This window comes from Cyprinus carpio, chromosome A19 (assembly GCF_018340385.1).
Source record: "Cyprinus carpio isolate SPL01 chromosome A19, ASM1834038v1, whole genome shotgun sequence".
Classification (NCBI taxonomy): Eukaryota; Metazoa; Chordata; class Actinopteri; order Cypriniformes; family Cyprinidae; genus Cyprinus; species Cyprinus carpio.
Genome location: NC_056590.1, coordinates 22,165,332 through 22,192,042, shown reverse-complemented (window position 1 = coordinate 22,192,042; position 26,711 = coordinate 22,165,332). Strand labels below are relative to the sequence as shown.

Below are 26,711 nucleotides of genomic sequence, written 5' to 3'. Positions count from 1 at the left end.
AAAGAAGATGACATACTCAGTCATTCATTCACTTTCATTGTAAAGGTACAATAAAGGTGAAGTGTGACAGAGGCTGTCAGTCACTAACATTATGCCAAACATATTCTACTGTGTCCCATGAAATAAAGAAAGTCATACAGGTTTGGCACAAACATGAGGTGATTCATTTTTGGTTGAACTATCTCTTTAAAAACTGAATGATGATGGAACACAATATATAACGTCCTTGATAAGAACTGTGGGCCGTGAATAATATAATAGCCGAATCGATTAGAGATCTAGACATTGTCAAAGATCACATTCCAATAGTGTCTCTGCTCTGCCCTCCAGTAATCAAATTTTCTTCGAAAATCCTTTTATGGCCAAAGCTCTTTCAACATGCCCTTTACCATTTAAACTGGATTTGGAGAATTATATATATTCTTTAGTTGTCCTAATAGAGACTGCACTAACATCACACTGTGACTAATTGCAGTTTTATTTGATTGCATTGATGTATTCAGTTGGGCTGTTCCTACAGCACCCGGTGGGCCCACAGAGAGATTATAGCATTATATAGGCTCATACACAATGATAGTATTTTGATATAAGTTAGGGAATATTAGCTTCATATGTTGGAAAAATATTACATTTGGTACCTTACTATAAAACGGGGGTAGAGATTTAAAAGTGTCTGTGTGCAAATGAAATTTCATTAAAATAATAATAATAATAAAAAAAGAGACAATTAAATCACTTTGGGAAGAAATGTTTACTTAATAGATGTGTACTCTAAATAAAGATCTAAAAACGCAGACTGCAAGAACATATTCAGCTCAAAACAAAGTCAACCTACATTAATCTGCATATCTGAAGCTAAACAGCTGTTAAGTTCCTGCTCCACCACCTATATTCCTTTTTTTTTTTTTTTTTGGTAACATCTGATTTTTATAAACAGACAAATGCAGAAATGTGCTAGAAATTAATCATCAACACACACATCCCCGAGGCTGCAGAGGAACACGCTACCCTGCTGCAGCAAAATGTAGATGCAACAAGCTGTTTAATTTATAAACGTAAAAATCAAATCTGCAGCAAGAACAAAGTGCCAGCTCAGTGCAGGTACGGAATGTACCATCATGACTACAAACCCCAGAAGGATAATTAATAAACCAATACAGCATACTAAAAACCCTGCACATCTCCCAGACTCCACATTATGGTTCTTCTGCCATCTTGTGGACAGCAAACTGGAGAGCAGATGAATGCAGCCTTGAGCAATTGAGCATTTGTCTCTTTCTTTGAAGCACACTTGGGTTTATTTGAGATTCTTCACAGCAGAATTTGGATTTGCCTGTTGCATCATAGATTCTGTTATTTTCTGTTTATTACTGAAACTGCTTTAAAACCATCTATATTGTATAAAGACTGCATAAAGCACTATACAAGATTCTGCAAGAGTGTATGATGTGCATGCAGAGTAAAAGAAACTTGTTAGATGCATGGGTTCAGCTCAGTAAGCACAGTATAATAAAATGGCACAAACATTACATAACTGTAATACACATTCTTTAGTTCAGGGTTACAGTCTAACCCTGTAGAACATCACTAGCCCTGAATAAAGGCACAGGTTTGATATCCACTTAAATTATAATCCAAATCACTGAGAGATGATGTAAAATGTACAATACAGTGTAAAATGCAGGAATCGAAATAATAAAAAAAAGTTTTTCGTCTCATTTTAAAAGACAGCTATGATTTTTTTTTCTGAATGTCAATACTGTCTCTTTAAAACCACAATAAAGCCCACTATTATATAATAGAATTGCTCTCTTATATGATAATACAAGATTGTTAGCTTCAAAGTTAAACTTAAAAGTTAAACAAAAAGGATTATTATAAAGCAATAACACAACTAGCTAAGTGAAAATGGCTCAGAGAAACAAATGCAAGACTATAAAGACATTTCAAGGCACATCCTGTTCAGCTGTGCATTGAGACAGATACACTGATATTTCAAGATTTCATTTTTGGCATTCAATTTACTTTTGCCAGACAAAAAAAGGAAGATTGAATTGTTACATTCAAAAATGGCCACTCAGAAGCTGAATCACATGTAGAAAATAAAAATAAAACTTTGTGTAGCCTTGCTCTTGAGGTGAAAGAGCTTTCTCTGTGATTGGAGTTTAGACCTGTATATCACATTAATCACGAAATATACCACCAATTAGATAGGTCTGTAAAAAATCTCAGTTATCCAGGTCACATTTGAATGTCTAGTAGAGATTTTCTGTTCCACCTGTATATCAGAGCAAAATGTTCTGTTTGCTAGAATAACTTCACTAGGCACCCATTAGAAATGACTTGAATAGTCTACACGTGACAGAACATACAGATACAGTGGTGCATGTATTAATATGATTGAATAGGTAACTAATTGCTGTTGCTTAACGGAGAGATAAAACATTAACATGCTGTATTATTATGTGCTGTTGTATTTTAAGTTAAAGAACCAATATTAACATTGACCACTGTATTAGCTCAGACTTAAGTGACCCAATCTTGCTGTTTGAGAGCAGTATCTTGGAAAGTTTTTTTTTTTTAGTTTGAAGCTCTCAAGTTAAAGCACAGAATGAGGAATTGCACTAAAGCATGCTCATTTGGAGCTTGTGATTGCAGGGCCATCAGTTTATGAAGGTATTGTGATAGAAAGTAAAGGCAACTGCATCTTTCCTGAAGCACTGAACTAATGCACTTAGGTGTATATGCGTCTATCACAGGTTTTCTCCAGGCTGGTACTGGGGTTCAGTAGCAGTAAAGTAGTCCTCCAGGAAGCTCTGCAGGTACTCAAAGGTGTGCCTCTCGTCAGGATCCTTCCGCCAGCACTGCAGCATCAACTCATGCAGAGATGCTGGGCAGCCCTGCGGACTCGGCATTCGATATCCACGCTCCACCTGCTCCAGAACCTCTCTGTTGTTCATCCCTATGCAAATTCATACACAGAGAAATAAAAATAAACATATTTGTAGTGCAACAGGTGATCCACATGGCTCTTTCCATTAATAAGAAAAAAAAAATCATAAAATAAACTTTTTTTTTTTTTAAATTAATATTTTTTATGATTTGACTAATAAAAGTGATTTCAAACAAATGATGTGCTTAACCTTCAGAAATGTTGATTGTCAATCACTATGGTTGAAATAGTCAAAATATTTAAAAAGGCTTTAATATCTATTAATTCATTCTTTTTCACAATTCTAAGTGTATATCTGTGTACAAGAGAAAGAAGCAAACAGACAGTGTGAATAAAAGTGTAGTCATAGTGGTTCAGCGAGGACACACCTGGGTAAGGCACTCGGCCCTTGGTGATGAGCTCAGTCAACAGGATACCAAAAGACCACACATCTGATTTGATGGTAAATTTACCATAAAGAGCAGCCTCTGGGGCAGTCCACTTTATCGGAAACTTTGCTCCTATAATACGATAATCAAGACAATTAGTTCAGCACATTTAATAATGATTTATATTACAGATCAAACAGAAAGTGCTGAACCGAAGTACTGCGATATAGCAGCCCAAAATAGAATAATGAAAGATGAAAACTGTAGTGCTGTAAAATAAAAATGAGAACAAAATGAGCTGGAATGAAATTGAGTAGAGGCCAAGGAAGAGATAAATAACATTTGATAGTATCAAGTAAAGGTAGGTTGTAGATTAAGATTAAGTTTGTATCACAGATTGTGAATGACCTTGTCTAGCTGTGTACTCATTGTCCTCGATGAGTCTAGCCAGCCCAAAGTCTGCAATCTTACAGACCAGACTGTCTCCAACCAGGATATTGGCAGCTCGCAGGTCTCTGTGGATGTAGTTCATCCGTTCAATATAGGCCATGCCTGCAGCAATCTAGAAGAAATAAAAGCACTTTCATCACAATACTAAGAAGGGAGATTGATATTAGTTTGAATAAAGACATGCTCTCAAGATGCTTTTTAGAGCTTATCTAAAGGTTTGGCACAAGTGTCTTATTTCTTCTATGGTTCAAATGTTTAAGGGTGATTGACTGTACAGAACGGCAGTGTAATGTAGTTCTCTTATAACCAGTTTTGTACATTTTATGCTAATATAAATCCTGCAGTTTGAATCTTTAACCAATCCAGGATCTGAAGATCTACTGTGGCCTTGATCCTGATATATTACAATTTATAGAGATGGGAATGATTCTGGTTACGCTGAATATTTTTGATCCACTATAAACAACTGACTGAAGTTGTCATTCATTCGAGAATAGCACTACACAGGTCGAGCTGTTTGTTTTGATTTTCCTTTATGACTAAGAAAAAAGTTCAGGAATTCAGCTTACGGATCTCATTGTATTTTATTTTATTCTTTCTTTTTTTTAATTTTTTTGATTCACTAGACAGAACACCGGCTCATAAGATTAATCTGTTCAGAAATTGTTCTATATAAGAAATGCTCCTTGGCTCCAACCTTAACCATTTAACGTTTCTGGAGGATTGTCCCAGTAATGGATAATAAAAGTTTTATAAATAAAATATATTTTTCGACTAAGAAGCTTACCTGGGCTGCCATATCCACAAGTTGAGGCAATTTTAGATTTCTGCCATCTCCATCTTTCAAGAAGTCCAACAAGCTTCCTAAATCACAGAACAATCAAGGCAAAAATGTATATGTATGTTTATATGAATTATTTAAATTATTTTTGTAATATTTATATAAATAGAAACACATTATTATTCAATCATTTGGGGTCAGCAAGTTTTTTTAAATAAATTAAAACTTTTATTTAGCAAGGAGGCATTAAATTGATCATAAGTGACAGTAAAGACATTTATAATTCTATTTCAAATAAATGCTGTTTTGATCTTTCTATCAATCAAAGAACCCTGAAAAAATGTATCACGGTTATCACAAAAATATTAAGCATCCAAAACTGTTTTCAATATTGATAATAAGAAATGCTGAGAATGCAGCTTTGCCATCTCAGGCATAAATTATATTTTTAAATATACAATAGACAATAATATTTTACAAAATTAATTACTGTTTTTGCTGTATTTTCATAAAGTAAATGCAGCCTTGGTGAGCATAAGAGGCTTCTTTCAAAAAAAATTAACAACCACAAACAACAGACGACATTCTCATTATTGTCCATACCTTGAGTCATGAACTCAGTGATGATGTAGATGGGCTCCTCAGACACCACGGCATACAGCTGTACCAGTTTATCATGACGTAGCCTCTTCATGATCTGGGCTTCATCCAGGAAGGCCTCTGGAGACATAGTGCCTGGCTTCAGGGTCTTCACTGCAACTTTAGTTGTGCCATTCCACATGCCTATACATAGAAACGGTGTCAGACACAGCTGGAAGAGCCATCTGATCATGGCAAAGTTTAAGGGATTAAAGAAGGTGATAAAGAGAAACAGATGGAATATGGCCACACACCAAAGCAACAGGAAGCTGGGATTGCTGCAGACAACTCAATACTCGGCTCCTGGGAAAGAGCTGAACTTTGATTTTTTTTTAATTTATGCAACTGTGCTGTTGCATTTTTAATGTCACAATAAACATCGACACAGTGCTAAAATGCTATTGAGGTTTAGCTGACATAGTGCTATATTGGGGATTAGCTGACAGTTTAGATCCATAGACTGATGCTTGGCAAAGCAGGGTCAAGCACAGCATTTGTGCTTTAAGCATTATGGGATGTTCAGCCCACAAAAGGACACCTTTTCATATTCTCTTGTATTAATGACAGCACTGACCAAATTTTACAAAACATATAGATTGAAACAGACATAGGAAAACATGCTAAAGTGGCGAAGAAGGCTGGTGCATCCTTTGGAAACATTGGCTGTAACATTAGCAAATGCTGACATGGACATCCACACTGGGTATCATCGTATCCCTCTCACCCATCCAGACGTCGCCAAAACAACCCTGACCCAACTTCCTGTTGAGCTGCAACGTTTCCCGGGCGATCTCCCAGGCATCCCGTCCTAAACCCATCGTTTGGGGCGTGGCATTTGGACAGGCTTTAGTCAAGTAGCAACATAAACCATCATTACTACCTGTTTAGGGTGTTGAAAGAGAGAAAGAGTGGGGGGGGGGGGGGGACAGGGTGGCATGCAATGTTAGAAGGACCAGAGGGAGAGAACAAAAACAGCACAGCCTTTACATTATTTCCCTGACCTCCATTCTTTCATCTTCAGCGAATTGCAAAATACTTTTCACAGTTTACTACAGTCGAAGTCTTCCAAAAATTTTTTATTGTAAAATTATTAGAATGTTTAAATTTTTTTTTTTTACATAAATACACAGATGACAGTTGCCTTATAATGAGAGAATCATTTAAAGTTAATTTAAAATTAAAAAAAAAAAGTTTACCCTCTTGTAACTTTCTTTCTTCGGTGAAACATAATAGAAGACATTTTAATTATTATTATTTTTTTATTTATTTTTTTCATACCAATCCATACAATTTAAGTCAATGGTAACCAAAACTTTTGTGTTTCACAGGAGAAATAATGTCGACATGAGGGCAAGTAAATGATGACAGAACTGTACTTTTTGGATGAACTATCTCTTTAAGAGATTTAAAATAATTTCAAGGCTTTGTACCACAGGCAGGGTGGGCAAGGTGTGCAAGGTTTGTTCCCTCCTTCCTGCAACATGTTCCCATGCTTTTTGTGGTTCCTACCCATCCACACTTCACCAAACTGGCCATTGCCCAGTTTTTTAACAAGCTGAAGGGACTCTCTGGGAATCTCCCAAACGTCCTTAGTCTTCACTGACAGGTCAGCCAGCTTAGGCATTCCCCGCCTACAGCTGCCAATCAAACGGCAGCACAGCCCTGCTGCACGCTCTAAAGAACAGAGTAAGGAAAAAGAAAGACACGGACAGAAACAAGAGGAGACAGAGATGCAAAGAAGACACAAAAAGCAGACTATATAAAACAAATATTTACAAATACACAAAATGCTGCCCAAATCAGATCAAATAAGCACTCACAAGCAAACATTTGCATGAAAAAACGGAATGATACATGTTCACTCAGCAGAGGGCGACAGAGATCACTGACAGTCGATAGCTGTAGCATGTCAGATATCACCACTGGTGGAGTGTTGAGTCATGCTAAAGGATGTTAAATGTTAAGTATTATTTTATAGTAAGAATTCTATAAAATATAATAATTATAGTAATTATTATTATAGTATAAAGACACAATGGATTAATCAACTCATATCAACACTGATTGTGTTAACATCAATTTGTGGTTGTGTATTTACTGTCTCATACTACACTACTGTTCGAAAGTTTGGTTCAGTAAAAAAAATGTAGGTCTTTGAAAGTAGTCTCGCCAAGGCTGTATTTATTTGATCACAAATACAGTGAAACAGTAATATTGTAAAATATTACTATAGAATATATTTTAAAATGTAATTTAATCCTGTGATGGCAAAGCTGAGTTTTCAGCAGTCATTACTCCAATCTTCAGCGTCACTCGATCCTTCAGAAATCATTCTAATATGCTGCTCAAGAAACCGTGATACATTTTTCAGAATTATTTGATGAACAGAAAGTTCAAAAGAACAGCATTTATCTGAAACATCATAAATGTATTTACTGTCACTTCTGTTCAATCCAGTGTGTCTTACTGACCACAAACTTTCGAACGGGAGTGTACATCAGTGTATGCTAGTGTTCAGTCAAACTTATCAGCTAATGATCAGCACTACTCCAGTTTATTTCAAATAAAGCATCAGTCTTGTAAAATTTTGAATTAGTAAATGTGGGGAATTACATATTTATGCATATTTACATTAGTACAGATTAAGGAAAAAATATTTAGCACTTAAAACCGAAAGTAACTGTTCTACGGTAATGGTTTGCCTCGTATTTGGGGTGGTAGGTGGCTTAATTTAAATTTTACTGATGAAGTGGTCTATCTGAGAACAACCTCTGTATATTCATGAGAGTATATGTGCGTGTGGGGGTGTGTGACTGACTAGATTCAACAATAACAGCGAAACAGGAAGGCTGATAGCACCAGACTGACAGTTTGAGTAACAGAACTGATAAAAAATTATGCACTCGGTCGAAGCAGAAAAGTCATTCGGTCGACAAAAGAGGAAATGAAGATGGACAAAGATAAACTGACCTGCTGATAACTTTATTCACACTAAATATCAACACACCACATAAAGAGCCAATAAACAATGCTTCATTCTGAGGAAAAAACCTTTAAAATGAACTGTCATGCATTTTTTATTTAGTATGTTAAGGGTGAGGTTTACATGTATTGCACTGACCTGTATAATGCTCCACCAGCTCCTGGACGGTATCAAACTGTGTCCTTGTTGTGATGTAATAACCACCGTTGTCCAGCTTCCTAATTTTATAGTGCTTGACATGATCGCCCTTTGCATCATCCCAGTCTCTGACAGATAAAGAGTATGCTCCTAAAGAGGGGGGCGAAACGATGCTCTCAAATGTTTGAATTTGTTGGTGAGACATGTTCAGTGGATTTAAAACCAATTTTATTAATAAAAAATATCAGAAAGAATGAATAAATATGTATTTTCAAAGTAATTTCAAAGCTGATTTTTCAGCATCATTACTCCAGTCTTCAGTGTAACATGTTCAATATTCTGATTTGCTGCTCAAAAAAATTTTTCATATCATTATTATCATCTTATTATTATTATTATTATGCAGAAAACAGCTTGAGTAGAATATTTCAGGTTTTTTTGATGAATTTGTTGGGGAAGTCATGGCCTAATGGTTAGAGAGTTTGACTCCTAACCCTAAGGTTGTGGGTTCGAGTCTCGGGATGGCAATACCACGACTGAGGTGCCCTTGAGCAAGGCACCAAACCCCCAACTGCTCCCCGGGCGCCGCAGCATAAATGGCTGCCCACTGCTCCAGCTGTGTGTTCACGGTGTGTGTGTGTGTTCACTGCTGTGTGTGTGCACTTTGGATGGGTAAAATGCAGAGCACAGATTCTGAGTATGGGTCACGTCACTGTATGTCACCTCACTTCTTCTTTTTACTTCACTTCTTACTTTTGAATAGAAAGTTCAGAAGAATTTATTTATAGCATTTATTTGAAATAGAAATCTTTTGTAACATTATAAATGTAATGATAACATAACTTTTGATAAAGAAATGTTATAAATAATAAATGTCTTGGTGAGCAGAAGATAATTCTTTAAAAAACATGAAAAAATCTTACTGTTCAAAAACGACTGGTAGTGTATATACTGATAAATTACCATTAAAATTGTTTACCTTTTGTTGTCTCGCTCTCTCGTATTAAGAATGTCCCTCTAGGATTGTCCTGCGCTAACAACTGTCGTTCTGCATCCTTACGGCCCATCTTCCCAAAATACCATCTGCATGGACAAATACCAATAATGTACTTTAAAGCTTGCATATAATGTCATTGTAAATTGCTGAAATGGCATGTTCACATGTAACTCACTCCTCAGCTTGTATGGAGTCAACTGGGGCCACATAGTTACTAGGAATGTACCCAGACTTCCCTGTGTCCAGAGAACGAGCCTCCCACCAGTCACCCTCGCTGTGGAGGGACAGGGGACAGAGAAAGACATATCAAAAAGTGGTATAAACAGTATAAACGAAATGAGACAGAAAGAGGGACAAGGAGAACAACAGAGAAAGACATATCAAAAAGTGGTATAAACAGATGAGGAGAAAGGAAATGAGACAGAGTGTGAATATTATTCTGAATGTGATGATTTGAACTCACGTATTGTTGATAATATGGAACTTTTCTCCTTTCTGGAAGCTCAGGTCATCCTCTGTACGGGCATCATATTCATAAAGAGCTATAAAGAGTGTTACACCACCCCCTGAACAAACAAAACAAACAAAAAATATCTGGTTTCAGTAAGGTAAGTAAACAACACTGAAAATCACATCTCAACACACACTTTTACACACCTGTGATGGGGGCTGGGCGGGACGGGTTGAGAGTGGATGAGGGAGCAGAGTTTGGAAAATCATTAAAGTTTGGGATCATCCCAGTGTTAAAAGTGGGATCGACGATGTAACGGGAGGGTTCTGATGCCTGGGTCCCATAGCCTGTGTCACACGAGTTGGGATTTGACACAGCTTTACTGGCCTTCCTCTGCTTACAGCAAGCACAGCCCATAATATTCAATATTTTTAAAGCACACAGCTCATCACCGTGGAAACAGAGCTTCTTCCCACAGAAACAAGATAAAGAGGAAATAATTAGATACAGTAATATTGAGTAATTTACTTGATATTTAATGCAATGACATTGTTTTTAAGGTATGGCTTAAATTAGGATTGCACAATCTGTAGAGAAAAAAAACCTAATTGTGATTTTTCTGATAAAAATTTTGATTGCGATTAAAAATGTGATTTAAAAAAGCTCCAAGTTTGCTGTGCTTGTTTGTAGGGCTGCATAATTTGACCCAAAAAGTTGTAATTACATATCAATGATAATAATAATAATTACAAAATACAAACATTAAACAAATAAGTTAAATAAGCATTAAACATTTATTACTATTGTAATACTGTAACATTTCACTGTCAAAAAACAAATTTAGTTTTTATAATAATAATAATTTCCATAATAACTGTAACATTTAAATATTTATATTTATGGCTGTCTTAATTTCTTTGCTTTCAAACGTTCTTTCAAACCATCAAGCTTTTATTTTCGTAGAAAACCACAGGGAGACCTTAAAGCTTCTCTTTTGTTGACAATAGCCGGTTTATAAGCACTTCTCACAACAAGTTTAGGAAGATGGTGGGTGCATGTTGTGTTACCAAATGCACGCTACAAGCCCCAAAACTCACAACACATGCAGAGAAGTTTGTGTGGCTCAACATTTACTCCAAACCAAACCTCTGAGACACCAAAGAAACACTGAATCATGTGCTGCTTGCGTGTAAAACAACATTCTAAAACACAGAGCACATGTATTTATTTAATTTGCGATTTGATAACCAGTCATAACAAGTCATAGCATGATTTTAGTTTTTTTTTTCTACAATTTATCGTGAAGCCCTAGCCCTAGTGTTCAAATTGATTTTGGGGTCTCTTTATAATAATGATGTAGTTTGTCAGTGTTGAGAAGGTTTTCTACTATGTTTCTCTCAGCTGTCGGTGTGTAAATGTAATGAATGAACTGTGGTAGTGTATGTAATCAGATTCGGCTCTCACCAGATCCTCACATCAGCTTTCAATACACACCATCTTCCTGGGGAGAAAGATAAAGAAAAAGAAACACACAATTAATTTATATAAGTAACAGATTGTAAGAAAGTGAAATGACTTTACATCTAACTTAACACTTTTTAGCGTTACTTCCTCTTTCTTTCCCGTCTAGAGAAAAGGAAGTTCTCTGTTAAAATTCCCCTTGAAAATGTACATGTGTGTGCAACGTCTTTCACTGTATTAAGCTGTTTCTATCTGACTGACCATCAGTGGATCAACAGGATGCTAGTTTTGTGAGCGTTTCCTGTCCGGCTCACTAAAGCCTCCCCCTTATTTCCTGCTGAGAGGGGAGAGGGTCCAGCTGCAAATGGGCAACACATTAACAACACATAACGCTCCACCCCTCATACAATCTGCCCAATCTATGCTTTTCTCTCTACCTCATGAAAATATTCCAAACTTACTCCAAGATACACATAAACATCCCATCAGAAGATATTACAATGCAGACACACACACTTGCAAATGTGACAGACATCATGCTTAACAAATCAACAATGACAAGCATTTCTCTTCAATAGGTGTGTATCATTTTTGCTGGAGAAAACAATACTGAACTGTTCACCACCCATGCTTATTGTTTCCATTTTTATCATGTCTCTTCAAGAATTTCCTGTAATTGCACAAGCCTGTTGTCCATTCATCTCTTCAGCCGATCTATATGCAGAATTACAATGAATAAATTATAAGTAATGATAAAGAACACATCAAATAAAAAAAGGCTTGTGTTCATATCTTATTTTCTGTTCAGATAATCATGTGTAATTCGATCTGCACTGAAGCAATAGTCTAGGAATAGAAAAAGTGAGTACTGAAAAAGTCCTGACCGATTTTGAAATATTAAAGGGTCATATGATGTTGCTAAAAAGAACATTATTTTATGTATTTGGTGTAATGAAATGTGTTTATACGGTTTAAGGTTCAAAAAAACACATTATTTTCCACATACTGTACATTATTGTTTCTCCTCTATGCCCCACCTTCTGAAAGTGTTGATTTTTACTAGGCTCATTGCTCTGAAAAGCGAGGTGTGCTCTGCTTGGCCAGCTATCCAGTGCGTTGTGATTGGCCGAATGCCTCAAGTGTGTGACGGAAATGTTACGCCTCTTAACATATTGTGATGCCTTGTCCGGCCGAAGCAATGAAACATAAACATAAAACCCATTATAAACGTGATATAAACATGATTTCTAGTCGTGTCTTCTTTTGGAAGGCCAAACAAAGTAGTTTCGCTTTTACTGGGGTACAGGGCTGGAATCCGCTTTGTCCACAGTGAAAGCAGATTCGGCGATCCACAGTGCAAAATTGATGTTTTTCCTCAGTGCCCAGCACGGATCAGCTCTAGGCATGATGAAGCGAATATTGTCCTCTTTTGGAAGGCCAAACAAAGTAGTTTCACTTTCGCAGTGAAACACACAGCGTCTATACGACATGGCGGCAGCGGCAACAACAATACTACAACGAGAATAAAAGGTACACCTTCTTTCTTTGCGTGAACTGACATAGATATGTGGGGGTGGGTTAGAACGAGTCGTTTTAGGGGGGTGTGGACGAGTCTTAACTTTTATAAAGAATATCTCTTTAGATTTGAGACTTTAGTCTTTGCAACTTCACAGATCTTCTTTATGCACCAAGAGCTTGTATCACTCCAAAGAAAAGGGGAAAAATTGAAATCACATCATATGAACCCTTTAAATGCTTGTTGGAAAGGACTGAACATATAACGGTCTTATTAAACAGCTGACCACAAAAGAGAATAGCTGTTGACACAAGTGAAGAAAAGCAAATGAGTATATGTTTAAGTAACGACAAGCAGCTACTGTTTATAGAGTTTTCTTTAGGTTTTGACAACTGGAAATACAGGGAGAGAAACGAGGAAACTTTCTGAGACTGCATCAAGTGCAGAAAAAAAATCATAATATGCTAAATGTGTCAATCTTGCCATCAAGCTAAGCTTAAAAATAACAACAAATAACAAATAACAATGAACAAGTTATTGTAATAATGTTAGAGTATAGAGCTATGAAATATATGCCAGTTTTTTTATTTAATTATGGTATGTTTGCACCATCAACCTGACTACAGTCTCATTTAAATTGTGCAAAAAAAACAGCTGGTCACCAGGACAGTACCCTTGAAATACATCTTTGTACCTAATGTACCCGTAAAAGGCTCAAAGAAATACTTAAGTGTGTATTACTACTCTAAGGTACTAATATACCCCTTTTAGCAGTAGATAGAGTACAGAGTTGTTCCCTTAAGGCTACTACCCCTGTGTCAAGCTGTTGTACACCTGAAGGTACAATTTCAGCACATTTTTTTTCTGACAGAATACCACTGTGAGTACTAGCGGTATCTGTTTGCCACAGTAGCTAGGTGAAGGTTTAAGAGAACCCATTTTCTTATTGAAGCATTTCTCTCTTCACCACCACATCTTAAACAGAATGGTACTTGCGCAGGTGCATAATAACAGATGAGAAGAATACAATATGCTCTACAAAGGCCGAGACAAGCAGCTACATAATGCACAATAATGAGTGCTAGATGGAGCATGAAAAGATGAAAATTATGTGTCATCAATAGGTTAGTGAGATTGGTTTCATTCCAATTGGAAACTGCACCATAGGTCACATGAACCATACCTAGGTTTTATAATCATCACTTTTTTAATAAACTGAACTCTGAAGTCAAATGGACATGGGTCCGCACCAAAAGCTCTAGTGTGAAGCTGGCCTTCATTGCAAACTTTTGTATCTTCTGAGCCCAGATGTTGTTGAGATCTCTTCTATATACACATTAGATTACTGGGGTCTATGGCTGCACGATTATGACAAAAATCATAATTGTTGATTATTCCCTTGAAATTGTAATTCCGATTATTAATTACGATTATCACAATTTACAATGAATGATATTTATACCATTGTTTGATGCAACTGCATGCCGTATTTTTATATGAAAATGATCAAGCTGAAAACAGAAAACTGAAAAACTTTTCATGCTTTTCTATAGTAATAAGCCTCAAATGTCAACTATAATTCAGATTGGTTTCTTCTTTAAATTATGAAAAAGCAAAAATATGAATGGTAATATAAAGTCATACTAAAACTAAAATTTAAATAATGGGAAAAACCCTTAAGATGCATCTTAAAAAAAATGCATCTTAAGCACACAGAATAACATAAGAGGCCTATGAACGATTAATTGCCGCTTTGAACGATTACATTATTGTGGCATCCATAATTGTAATCGCGATTCGAAATTTTATTAATTGTGCAGCCCTACTGGGGTCTTTTTCTAGGGAGAAATATCAGAGGCAGGAGACTTTAGCAAAATTCTCAACTTACTCTCTGTTTGATCTCAGTGCTGTTTATGAGAAACAATCGAGAAAAAAAAAAAAGAAAAAAAAGAGGAAGCCAAATGACGCATCTCTTCTCTTATTGTACGATTCACTCTTTTTAATGGAAGCCATTTTAACAGAAGTGATGAGACGAGTTTACTTTCAGTGTTTAAATATATTCTAGACCAGAGAGCACAGACACCACACTTTTTTTAAAAAGAGGTTTGACACGTACACATGCATTAGCACCATCAGTCACACGACAAAAAAAAAAAAAAAAAAATTTAACGTGACAAAATCTTGTTATCCAACAACAAATAATAGAATAGAAAGAGAAAAACAGAAAATAGAACTGGAAGAATATGAAAACTTAAACAATGTAAAAGCACCCTGGGCTGAACACTAGCAAAATCAATATGTCAAAATGTCAGAGTACTCTCGCATTCTCACCAACTGTGGCATTTACAGCTTGTTGATAAGAGGAAGTTGCATTTGAGGGTTTGAGGGCTTACCAACAGCAAATGCAGAAGACCATCTAGTTTGTAAGCAAAAAACCTAATTAGACTACAACTGAAACAAACCTCATGAACACGTATTCAGGTCGTGTGATGAGTGTTGCATCACTTTTCTGAATTCTAGATGGAGTGAGATTCTTCACCTATGGGTTAGGGGTGTGCGATTTAATGATTTTTGATCATGGATGATTAAATTGTCTCCACAATCTGCTTTTGAAGAAATATCGTAGTAACGTGCTTCAGCGCACATTCTATCAGTTGCAGTTCTGGCACCTCTGTCTCAATATACTGTGCAACACGACATACAATCACATTAAACATTAATGCAGAAGTAGGGATACACTTAGGGGACACTGTATTTATTTGCAATCAAAAAAGTACATTATTTGCATGTGCTTTAAAGCCTTGCCTGTCAAACATTTTATTCACATGCTTTTATGACTTGCTGTTTTTATGTTTGTTTTGTGGTCGATTTTGTGAAGTGTTTTTTGTGTGTGAGTAAGCATGTGGTTTGTGGACTATGTTATGTTTGTTTTCTAATTGCGCTTTATTGGATTTTTTGAATAAACAGTTAGTTAAAGAAAACAGTTGAGAGAAATTGGATGCGTGCCTGTATATTAGATGCGTGCAGGTCTTAAAATGACCCCAGACTAATAGCACTAAACATGTTGCCGCATGTCATTAAAGGGATAGTTCACCTAAAAATTTTCTGATTCTGTCATTATTTACTCACTCACATGTTGTCCCAAACCTGTATTAATTTCTTGTGCTGAACACAAAAGAAGATATTTTGAAGAATGTGGGTAACAAAACATTTTATTGCTGGTTCCTACTGACTTTGATAGTAGGAAAAAAATACTATGGAATTAACTGGGGACCAGCAACAGTGTGGTTACCCACATTCTTCAAAATAACTTATGTTCAACAGAAGAAATAAACTCACTCAGGTTTAAATCAACTTGAGAGTGAGTTAATGAAAACAGAATTTTCATTTTTGGTAAACAATTGCTTTAATGTTAATAATACAACAAAACACAAAGAGAAGAATCACTTACTGCTTGACTGAAAAACTTTGATACATTTGCTTTAATAAGAATCAATGTATCATTTATACAGTGAAGTATATATAGTGTTTTATTTTAATATTTGTTCATTCAATTCAATTCTTGAGTCCTACTGCTAAATACACCTGCTATACCTTAAAAATAAGCAGTTATTATCATGTATTTGTAATGTGTATCTTTGTTCATATTTTTTAATAACAAAGATAAAATAACAACAAAGATTTTTTTATTTTCGCCCACTTCGGCCTAAATATCTGCCAATCCTTTTTATTTTATATTTTGTTACCTTGTAAGGCTTTGTTTTTAAAATAGGGAAATTAGTTTGGCTGTACTGCCCAGAGAACTTGCAAAATAGTAAAACCAACATGACAAAGAATCGTGAATTGTCATTTTCCTGAAAGAAAAAAAAAAAAGAATTGTGATATGATATTTTTGCCCCTACTACAGGCTGATAGATTACTTTGATTATAGCTGCATGGAAAAGTGGAAGGAAGATGGTGAGAAACTGCGGCTGGACAAAGATGTTCAGCAATTATGGAGGCTACTGTAAATTATGAAATTCATTAATTTCCACCCCCTCACACTGACACATTGCAACATACTGGAAGAAATTTCACTGAAACACTTGGACACACCTTTCCTGTGAGGTTTTCAGTGGATAAGATAACTCTGCTCTTTCTCGATTAATAATTTCTTATCAAAGTAAAACAAAAATGCTGAAGTCTTACTGCTGGACCAATATATAATATATAAGTAACACATCAGTTAACAGCTGATATTACAAATTATTAATTTATTCATATCAGTCAATATAGGATGTTTAACTGAACACACTAATTTCCTCAGTTTTTACATTTAGATTACATTTCCCATTAAACACACCGTTAAAGTTAATCATTACACTAATAATTTAAAAACACTGTTAAATGTAACCGGATTTCAACATGCATATCCTGTTTTCATACTGTACATTATAAACATTATAATGTCTGATTTCACTTGTAGCATTAAAAAAGATTTTCAATATTTTGTCCTCAATTTATTTAGACAATATAGCAAAGCGTTTTATTATCAAACATTCTTAATCTGTAATCTACAAAAAAAAAGTAAAAAAAAAAAATTACTGGCATATTGGAAAAACTTTTGTTTTCAATTCTTTGCAATGTAACATGCTATATTAGATCATTGTGTACATCTTTATTTTTTGAATCTATGTTTCCACTTTTTTGAGTCCTCATTCTTCTCAGTATTGCCTCTAAGCAAAAAATAAAATAAATTAAAAAAAATAAAAAGAATTATTTATATATATATATATATATATATATATATATATATATATATATATATATATATATATATACACATACACACATACACACACACACACATATATATATATATATATATCACATACATATATATATATATACTAAACAAATACTAGACTAACTTTCAAGACAGCTTATACATGCAACCAAAACATGTCATACAAAAAAATGTGGCAAAATACACAAACTATACATATACATACAAATCTGTAGAGTTTTATTCTGAAAAGAGTGACCACTAAAATTCATGGGCCTGAGACAACATATTAATTGTTGGGCCCCCTCTTTTTTAGGGCTGGGCAAAAAATTACTACACAGAGCTGTAGTTCACTGACAAGCTACACAAAATCGCGTTCAAAATCGCTGGTGATTCATTGCTCCCGGAGCGGCATTTACATTTACTGATAGCGGAGTGATTATTAAATGCTCAGAGCGCGGAGGGGAAATTGTTGCCACTCCACTCTGCTCACATACTCTGATCTGAGCGCACGTGCTGGAGATTAACTACTAATCACAGGAGCGGCTTTATTGACGAGATGCGCATGAAAATTGCATTCGATTTTTTGCCCAGCCCTAGCCCAACAAGTGCACTACACCTTACATGATGACAGGCACCAGGATGACACTACAGGTTGCCCCACACAAAAGGCTTTAGCATACTTTCTTTTTATTTATTTATTTATTTTCTTATAGCCCCTTCATTCTTTGCTTTCCTTTTTCCTCACTTCTCCTATTCTGATAGGACACCGGGACTGCAATCCTCTCTCTCACACACACACACACACACGCACTCATACACACAAAAACTTTGGACACTCTCTGAACTAATAAACAAAAAACATACATACAGTGCATGCAAGCAGACAAATATGAGCCTCTAGACAAACCTATACAGTAGACAGACACACACATACAAGACCAACATTAGAGAGAAACAGAGAGATTAAGTGGTAAAGAGGGCGACAGGAGGAGGACAATAGCAAAGTGTGTCCTGGGAACAGTAAGTCGGGTGTCACAAACACAGCTACTTCCTTTTCCACATGATGTCAATTTCCTCCAAAGTGAGATTCCATGAACAGGCCTTTTATGAACAGCCAGTATTTTAGCCGTGATGCATTTGAAAAACAAAATATGTGTACTTTTTTCTCTGAAAACTCAATCGCTTCTTTCTAATGAAACCAACTGTGCTCTTCTTTTATTTTACTACTAAAAGGAAGGTTGTGAAGTTCACATGACTGAACTGAATGTCAGACAGACCCTAACAGACAAGAAACTTTTGCATACAATGTAATTAATTTAGCGAAGTTTATTATCTTTTTCTTATAATTGTCCTGCATGAAAACAACAGGTGACACGACAGTACTGAGCTACTCACAAAAATGCTAATGTGTATCAGAATTTAACTTGGTTAATTTTACCATCTTGCATTTTGGTCAGTTTTACTGGACAGCCGCACCCACTTCCTCCCATAGCGCCAGAGGAGAGCAGACAGGAAGTGACCTTGTATAGAACAGGAAGTGATGCAGCCTATGGCCTAATCTAGTCCTAGAGACATTCTATTCTGTTTTTCATTCCAGGACAAACTCACTGCTATTTGATTTAATTAACCAAACCACACAATGATTTTAAATGACAGTATCACTGGTTACGAAGAGCTCAACAGCAAGAGCGCTCAAGATTCACATCATCAGTCCAGTCTTTCCTTTGCTATTTCTCTTTAGATTGCCAAACTGGAGAGGGAGGTGCTTGGTACAGTCCTCAACATACACCAAAATTATGAAATTAACCAAAGAATCAAAATGACAAAAACAGTATAACAGACTCCCCGTGAGAAAAGACCAATACAAGACAATTAGGAAGAAAAGCAAAGATAAACAGCACATGCATTTAGACATCACGTCAGAGACTGAAACTCTGAAACCACAGCAGCAAACTTCTCATTTTTCTGTTCTCATTATCTTGCTCTCCATCTTATTTAGTTCATCCACACAGCTTTAGGCAGAGACAAATCGGTTGCTTAACGCAGACAGCAAAAGCTGAGTAAAGAATGCAATGCACTGCAAAGAAAATTCAGTGCACCTGCTGCCGAATCCTTTGCTCATCCAACTCATTTAAAGGTTTCAGATCATCTCAGCGCTCACTTTCACCTCTCACAATCTGTCTCGACCCCCTTTACCTCTCGGTTGTGTAGACAGAGAAGTCAGCAGACTCCCTAGGCCCTAAGGGAACTAACAGCTTCCACCACCTAAACCAGTTTAACCATTCACCGCACTCTTGAAAATTATTTAGTTAATCTCTGCTGCTATTTATATATACAAACAATCTTAAGTGAAGTTAGAATGATGTAAATTGTCACCATTATAGGTGTGTATATTTAGGTAGGTTAGTTTTTTAGATGGATATTTATTGGAGTTCAAATACAGATACATATATATATATATAGATAGATAGATAGATAGAGAGAGAGAGAGATAGATAGATAGATAGATATTAAACACACACACACACACACACACACACACACACACTAATTGAACAACTGAAATGCATCACTAAACAAAGCATTTATTCCCGTTAACACCCATATCTGTGAGCAAAGGATATCACTAAACAAATTAATTTCTCATAGACCCTCTTATATGAACCAGCCACTGACATATGGCACTTAAGTAAAAAGACTTTTATTATTTCACATCAACTTCTTATTAACAAAAGTAACTGTTAGTAAGTAAAATACGTAAAAAAGAGTAAATAATTCCTACCTTTACGAATTTGTAACAGTGACAGAGGTGGATCAGGCAGGACAGTGTGAATTGTTTTAAACGGTAGACAGACGCAAGTGTCCGTGCGGCGCTCAGCCGGCCGCGGATGCGCTCGCTCGAGTCGCGCGGTGTCCGGAAGGGCTGAATTCCGCGCGCACTCTGCGCCAGGCGAAGTGCTCCACCTCCTCTCTGCTCAGAGCTGCACGGTTGTACATATTAAAATTATTTCCGGGATTTTTTCTTGTTTTTTTTAGCTAAATGCTTAACACGGTGCTGAAGTTTTACCACCTAAATAGATCGGTCAAGTGTCATGACTTGACTCATATCAAAAACCGCAGGTGGCATTAACATTTTAGTCCGTTTTATGGAGGCTACTTATAGTAGTTGGCATTTTCTTAGGAAATAAAAAACCCCGCGTTGGTAATTGACTGCACCAAACATATTAATGCGATAAAATATTCATACTTCGTAGTTGTGTTGTAAACACTACTATAAGATATCCACCCGCGCTGGTTTTGAAACCACTTACTACCGGAAAACGTTTCTTCGTCGTTACTGACCCCTGATGGCTGTTTGGTGGTAGTGCAGTTATGCCTGGCTTTAACCAGTGACGCTGAAAAATACCTTTATTGCACAACTAGAGTTCAAAATATTACATTAAACTCAAAATATGCTCAGTGACCGGAGGTGCTTAGTTGTAAGGAAATTATGATGTCATTTATTGTTTTCTATTAATTTTTTTTTTTTTTTTTTTGCAAATTCTACTTATAAGACATACTGTAAGACAATATGTATACATTTAAAAAAAAACAACAGTGCTATTATAAGCAATATTGATGGTAATTTTATATTAGATAATAGTTTATCAAGCATATTTGGGGGCTCATAAAAACGTGCATTTATTGCTTAAAAGAATCATGGGACATGTGGCAAAAGTGCATTTGTGGAATTTGCCTTGTGCACATTACATACAAACAAATCAAAACAGTAATGTCATAGTAAAATATTTTATTATAAATAAAAATGCACAAAAAACACCAACAACAAAATGTGCTTTTTCATCCATTTTAGCTCACATTAAATCAGCTCTCAGTCTGCGAGAGAAATAGGCAATGTAGAGTTCTTAGTGTTAATATAAACATTGTCAATATCTTAGTGAATATAAAACATTCATCAAAATGCACAAACACACAGAACAAAATACTGCAGCAGGGCAAAAACACATTCACAGTATGATAAGAGAAAGAGCACAACGATCAAATTTATTCATAAGATGTGCAAAAATTCGCTGTCTCCCAAAACCAATCATGATCCAGTAGCAGCTGATCAACCAGCCCACATAAGCCTAAAATATTGCAAAAAAAGAGAAAATGAAACTAAACTGCTCATGAGACTTTGTACTTTTAAAGTGTGATTGTGTGCAATTTGTGTCTCAACACATGCTACAGTCAGAGCATAATAGTGTAAACAGGTAATCCCGTTTTAAAGCTCTTGTGCGCATATTAGGTCATGTAGCGTGTAATTGCTCTGAGAGCATAAAGTAAAGCTGCCTGCAGTCGCGCCTCCATCAGTAACAGGTTCACATGGACCTGCATAAAAAGAACAACACGTCTTAAACCAGAAATATACAGGAATTTTACTACCCATAAGTGATAAATCCACTTGTGAAGTCCAGCAAAAAAATATAGGCTTCATCATTGTTATGAAACCTCTACTGAAACTATTTTTACTGTAACATTATCATCAAAGCAAGTCACCAGCCACAATGAAAACTTGGCCATATGATAAAACGTTTAAAAGGAGTTTTTGGTCTGACATAACTTGTCAAAAAAAAAAGTTTAACTCTGAGGAGAACCACTAGAGGCCACTAAAACATTACTCCAAAATGGAAATTAATTCAACAATTTAGAAAAGGAGAGAAAAAGCATAATTCAATACAGCTGCTGAAGCAAAAGCAACTTAGAATTAAAATATGAACACACTTGAATCATCAACAAGAAACCTCACACATCTTGTACCTTTTCTGAGTGGCGGAACTGCCTCCAAAAAGAGAAGTACATTCTTGTTGTGGTTTTCTCCGGGTGACAAGCCACTGTCTTTACGTACACTTTTAAACTGCGTTCCAACAGCTGGTTGACATCCCCATAATTATAATCATCATACCTGTGTAGGCGAACATTGACGTGCAAGTGCACATTAGACCACATTAGATTCGCATTAGAGCAATTTTAGAATTTTAACCACCACAAGTAATGCATTTTATGTCTACCTTTTTCCTCATAATGTGCAGTTTTTATACATGATTATGGCGAGGACCATTTTTCCTTCTTATATAAGCATAACCCTAACCTAACCTTTGTTCCATATGGGTGAATGTTTTAAGCTTGTTTCATGACTATGATGCATGCATGACTGACCTGATGCCGTAGATGCAGTGAATGTAGTTCCAGATGGCTTTGCGGAGTGTGGAGGTGTCCACATGCGAGTGCATGGCCATGGTGTGATACGTGAGTGCACACACCACCTGAAATTTCTCATCCAGAAGCTGTGCCATCTCTCCATACAGCCTGTTCATAAGAGAGAAACCGTGATCTTCCCATGAATAGTCCTGAAAGCAAAAAATCATACACAAAGATCACAATATAACCAGTGCTGTTATTGTTCACTAAAATGATTAAAAATAGCTTTCAGTAATTGAAATACGGCTGAAATAAAATATAAATATTACATGAAAAACAAAAATTAGAAATGTTGCCTTGGAAACTAATTTAAATAAATACATTAAAGTTGAAGTATTAAAAGGTCTTAGTCTAAAAAAAAAATAAAATAAAATAGCAATATCAACTTAAATGAACTAAAGTGAATATATATAAATAGAAGTGATGACCCTGTGGCTGGCCCATTGGCACCGGCGGAGGTGTGACGGGCAGAAATGCCTTGCGGTTTTTCAAAGGGATACTCCACCCCAAAATTAACATTTTGTCATTAATCACTTACCCCATGTCGTTCCAAACCCGTAAAAGCTTCGTTTGTTTTCGGAACACAATTTAAGATATTTTGGATGATATTTATGGGTTTGGAACGACATGGGGGTAAGTGATTTAATTTTGGGGTGGAGTACCCCTTTAAGGACCTGTGCTACTAATTAATTAATTACTACAAGAGTACATGAATAATATAAAATAACACTGGATGTAATAGCACTGTTTATAATACATATTATATACTTCTTTAACACTGTGTGAGAATCATTAAGAGTACTAAACCTGAGCTCTCATGGTTGGGGGGGCCTGCACTCCTCTAGGACTAAAATCCTGGTAAGTAAAATCTGCATCCACAACAAACCGCGAGAAACAATCAGGAAGGACACACCGCTGAACTGTACAGGAAAAAAATTATGACAAAGGTCAGGCAGTGAAGAAACAAGAAGCAAAAAAAAGATGTGAAAGATCTATTATAAGGCATTTAAAATTGCAAAATACATTGAATGTTATAAAATTTGCCCAGGAAGGCCCAAAATTTCACTTGGTGGCAGCCTAAACAAATTTTATTATATTTAATGTGATTTATGGGATGTACTGTAATTCATCAGCTTCTCATGTGAATGACAAATGTTCAGAAGCTACAACAGAAGACTATTTTGCTCCGAGAGAAACCCTGCCTTTGGGTGTATTGAATTATGTATGTGTGTGTTCATACCATCAGCAGGTTCCAGCAAACTCTCAGTCCTTTCTCTTTCAAAGCGAGTAACCATCTCTTCTTGTGTAAACTCTTCACCTTGCTGCTGAACCATCATCATCTTCTCCATCAAAAGCTTAACCTCGTTCACAGCCTCAGACCACTGCGCACAGACACACACATATATACACATTAAAGAGATTTACCTGGGAAAAACAAATGAATATTCTCTTTTACTTGTGATCAATACATCAGTCACAGTTCGATACCTCTTGCTGATTTCTGCTCTTATCTCTGGCAGAACAGGACTCTGTGGGTGAACACAGGTTTAGCGACTGATCTCCTAACTGCTCAGGCTCTGGGAGAATACCACAACCCCAAACAAATGAGGCTAGAGAGTGGGCATGGCTCATCAAAACAATAGCCTGAATCAGTTCTGCCAGGGACCACCGAGCCTCTGCACCCGGACAAACTAACTCCTGTAAATATATAAGATTTTTTGAACACGTTTTTAAAAGCTTCATAACTGAGTAGTATTAGTAGTACAAAAAAAAAAGTGTCGACTGCACAATATAAAACACCATAGCTAACCAATCAGAGCCCAGAGCCTAGAAAAAAAAAACTGTGAACAACCCCTTTAATGGCTATCTGTAAAATGTGTTGCAGAACAATCACATTAACTTGCAAAGCATAAAACTGAGATAAACTCACAACAGGAAATATTTGTAGTTGAGCTATATACCTTTTTAAAAATATTGCTTGACTGTCTACTTTAAATTTCCACTAGTCACTTAGAAATTATGGTTTTCAAAGTAGCTTCCCCAACACTGATGATCTGTGTTTTTTACCTGTATATGTTCCTGGGTGATGATCCAGGGTCTGTGTGCAAGCAGTTTGTTGAGCATCTGCAGGTGCTGTATTTTGGGTGGTGCACAGTGAAGTCCTCTAAGCCAGGACTTATCTCCACCAGCGAGCAGAAAAGCAGAGCTGTGATGCTGCACTAGGTACGAGCACTGGTGACGTGCAGACGCCTGCACAGACGCAGAAGATTACTGTTGTGTATATTATAAACATACACTCATTTGTGTATATTTAAAACTTGCAATCTAAAGGTCCCAGACAAAAATATGTCTCTTCCCTTACCAGTATGATTATAAAATGTCTCCATGACAGAGGCAGAGGGCCATCCAGCTGGAGCAAAGCATTCTGTGTTTGCAGGAAACAGGTCAGGTAGGTGGGATGTAGGCCCATCATCATTTTGATATGGTCTACACGTCCTTCTGACAACAGATCCTCTGACATCACCTGTGCTGCCCCTTCCTCTAGAATCTGAAACAAACATATGCAAAGAACTCATTTTTGTTCTGTAAACATTAAAAACAATAATACTATATCTATCATCTAAAGATGCACTTTTACTGCTGCTCAGCACAAATTGCCAGTAGATTCAGTCTTTTTAATAGGAATCCGCACGTTCGGGAGTTTCAAATGCATTTCCCGCACAGATTTCGCTCATGTTTAAGATGCTCGTGTGAATTTGTCATGCTGACTAACAGTAAGCTGCTTCATTTGAAAAATGACTTCTGTGAGCAGTGTTTCAAACATTACTTTGTGATGTTCACATCACATTATTAACTACTGCCAGTGAAATTTTGCATAAAATGAGGCTGCACCTTAAATCAGGGATTCACAAATTTTTCTGTCAGCCGAGTTTTGACCTAAAATATTTACTTGAAGTAAGCTTTAAATAAGTTTAAGTTACCACTTTAAATATTTTAACACATTTGCACATTCACAGTAGTTTTATTTTTACTTTAAAATATTTACTTGAAGTAAGCTTTAAATAAGTTTAAGTTACCACTTTAAATATTTTAACACATTTGCACATTCACAGTAGTTTTTAAAAAGTTTTTATTTATCACATTTTTAGTATATAATTAATTATTAGCATTTAATACACGTTAAAAAAAACAACACACACACCTCTTCAATTGGGACAAAGGCACTGGGCCCAGAGGGCAACGCCTGGGGCAGGTCAACTCCTGCTTCCTCCTGAGAAAAAGAAAGGGTGACAACAGACAGCAATAATGATATAGAAAATATAAAGTCCTCTGTTGTCCAGCTGAATAGTTTGGAAAAATATGAACCCTATCAAATTGATATTAATGCGTATTATCATATAGATGGCACCAAGCTATCATATACATATTTCATACGGCTTATTTTAAGCTATACTTATCGCCTCGAACTGTTCACCTCAAATTCTGTTATCAACTCATTTATCGGTGGTCGTTGTCCGACGGCTGACCGAATGAAACGGCTCTTGGTTCAGTGAGTTTTTAACGCGAAACTGTTCGGACCGATTTCAGTCCGATTCGTAAATTAAAAATTAATTAAGTTTGGTTAACGCCGGGTTTAACAGATTCCCTCAATACAACAGTTTGATAGCTAAATGTACATCGCTAGCTCAAATGGACCTTTATCAAGACTTTAAACTTTATTCGTGAGGCGTACAAACAGACAATACTTGACGCCGGATTCCAGACATTGAACATTTTGTGAGATGGTCAGACCGGATAAATGAACTCACCTTCATCTGACGAACATAAGTGTTCAGAGGTCACAGTTTTAGCACAATAATGATGATGAAAAGTCTGTGCTCTATGACTTCATCGCGCCTGTAAGAGTCTGGCTTCTGGAAAGCAGGAAACCGGGAGGGGGCGTGGCGTACGTGAACACACAACTC

The 26,711-nt window shown here is 36.2% G+C and overlaps 2 protein-coding genes across 8 annotated transcripts; both read right to left on the bottom strand.

The window, feature by feature from the left end:
• Positions 1–732: 732 nt before the first annotated feature.
• LOC109060483 (proto-oncogene tyrosine-protein kinase Yrk-like) lies at positions 733–20,822 on the bottom strand. Of its 7 annotated transcripts, XM_042777062.1 has the most exons (14): positions 20,288–20,822; positions 11,225–11,261; positions 9,967–10,228; positions 9,773–9,875; positions 9,485–9,583; positions 9,292–9,395; positions 8,313–8,462; positions 6,701–6,865; positions 5,916–6,071; positions 5,156–5,335; positions 4,559–4,635; positions 3,730–3,883; positions 3,322–3,453; positions 733–2,962 (listed from the first exon to the last, which is right to left on the bottom strand). In XM_042777062.1, exons 3-14 carry the CDS (start codon positions 10,175–10,177, stop codon positions 2,754–2,756), a joined length of 1,740 nt encoding a protein of 579 aa, XP_042632996.1. In that variant the 5' UTR covers positions 10,178–10,228; positions 11,225–11,261; positions 20,288–20,822; the 3' UTR covers positions 733–2,753. The 7 variants fall into 7 exon arrangements, with proteins under 7 accessions (XP_042632996.1, XP_042632993.1, XP_042632994.1 ...); XM_042777059.1 differs by lacking the exon at positions 5,916–6,071 and having other exon boundaries at positions 9,967–10,235; positions 20,288–20,821; XM_042777060.1 differs by lacking the exon at positions 5,916–6,071 and having other exon boundaries at positions 11,225–11,257; positions 20,288–20,821.
• A 458-nt stretch (positions 20,823–21,280) lies between these two features.
• LOC109060482 (sestrin-2-like) lies at positions 21,281–26,711 on the bottom strand. The gene is made up of 10 exons (XM_019077658.2): positions 26,556–26,711; positions 25,949–26,017; positions 25,109–25,294; positions 24,814–24,996; positions 24,235–24,444; positions 23,987–24,128; positions 23,554–23,666; positions 22,705–22,895; positions 22,306–22,450; positions 21,281–21,876 (listed from the first exon to the last, which is right to left on the bottom strand). The coding sequence occupies exons 1-10, from the start codon at positions 26,559–26,561 to the stop codon at positions 21,790–21,792; spliced, it is 1,332 nt and encodes a 443-aa protein (XP_018933203.1). The 5' UTR covers positions 26,562–26,711; the 3' UTR covers positions 21,281–21,789.

What these genes read in the sequence shown, in the direction of transcription:
- LOC109060483 (XM_042777062.1), bottom strand. Translation starts at nt 10,177, where the DNA reads ATGGGCTGTGCTTGCTGTAAGCAGAGGAAGGCCAGTAAAGCTGTGTCA. An exon ending in CCGCCCAGCCCCCATCACAG is followed by an intron (nt 9,876 to 9,966) that starts GTGTGTAAAAGT and finishes TTGTTTGTTCAG; the next exon opens with GGGGTGGTGTAACACTCTTT. An exon ending in TTTTGGCGACGTCTGGATGG is followed by an intron (nt 5,336 to 5,915) that starts GTGAGAGGGATA and finishes TTCTATGTATAG; the next exon opens with GCATGTGGAATGGCACAACT.
- LOC109060482 (XM_019077658.2), bottom strand. An exon ending in TTTGCTGGAACCTGCTGATG is followed by an intron (nt 23,667 to 23,986) that starts GTATGAACACAC and finishes TTTCCTGTACAG; the next exon opens with TTCAGCGGTGTGTCCTTCCT. An exon ending in CACTGCATCTACGGCATCAG is followed by an intron (nt 22,451 to 22,704) that starts GTCAGTCATGCA and finishes TCGCCTACACAG; the next exon opens with GTATGATGATTATAATTATG.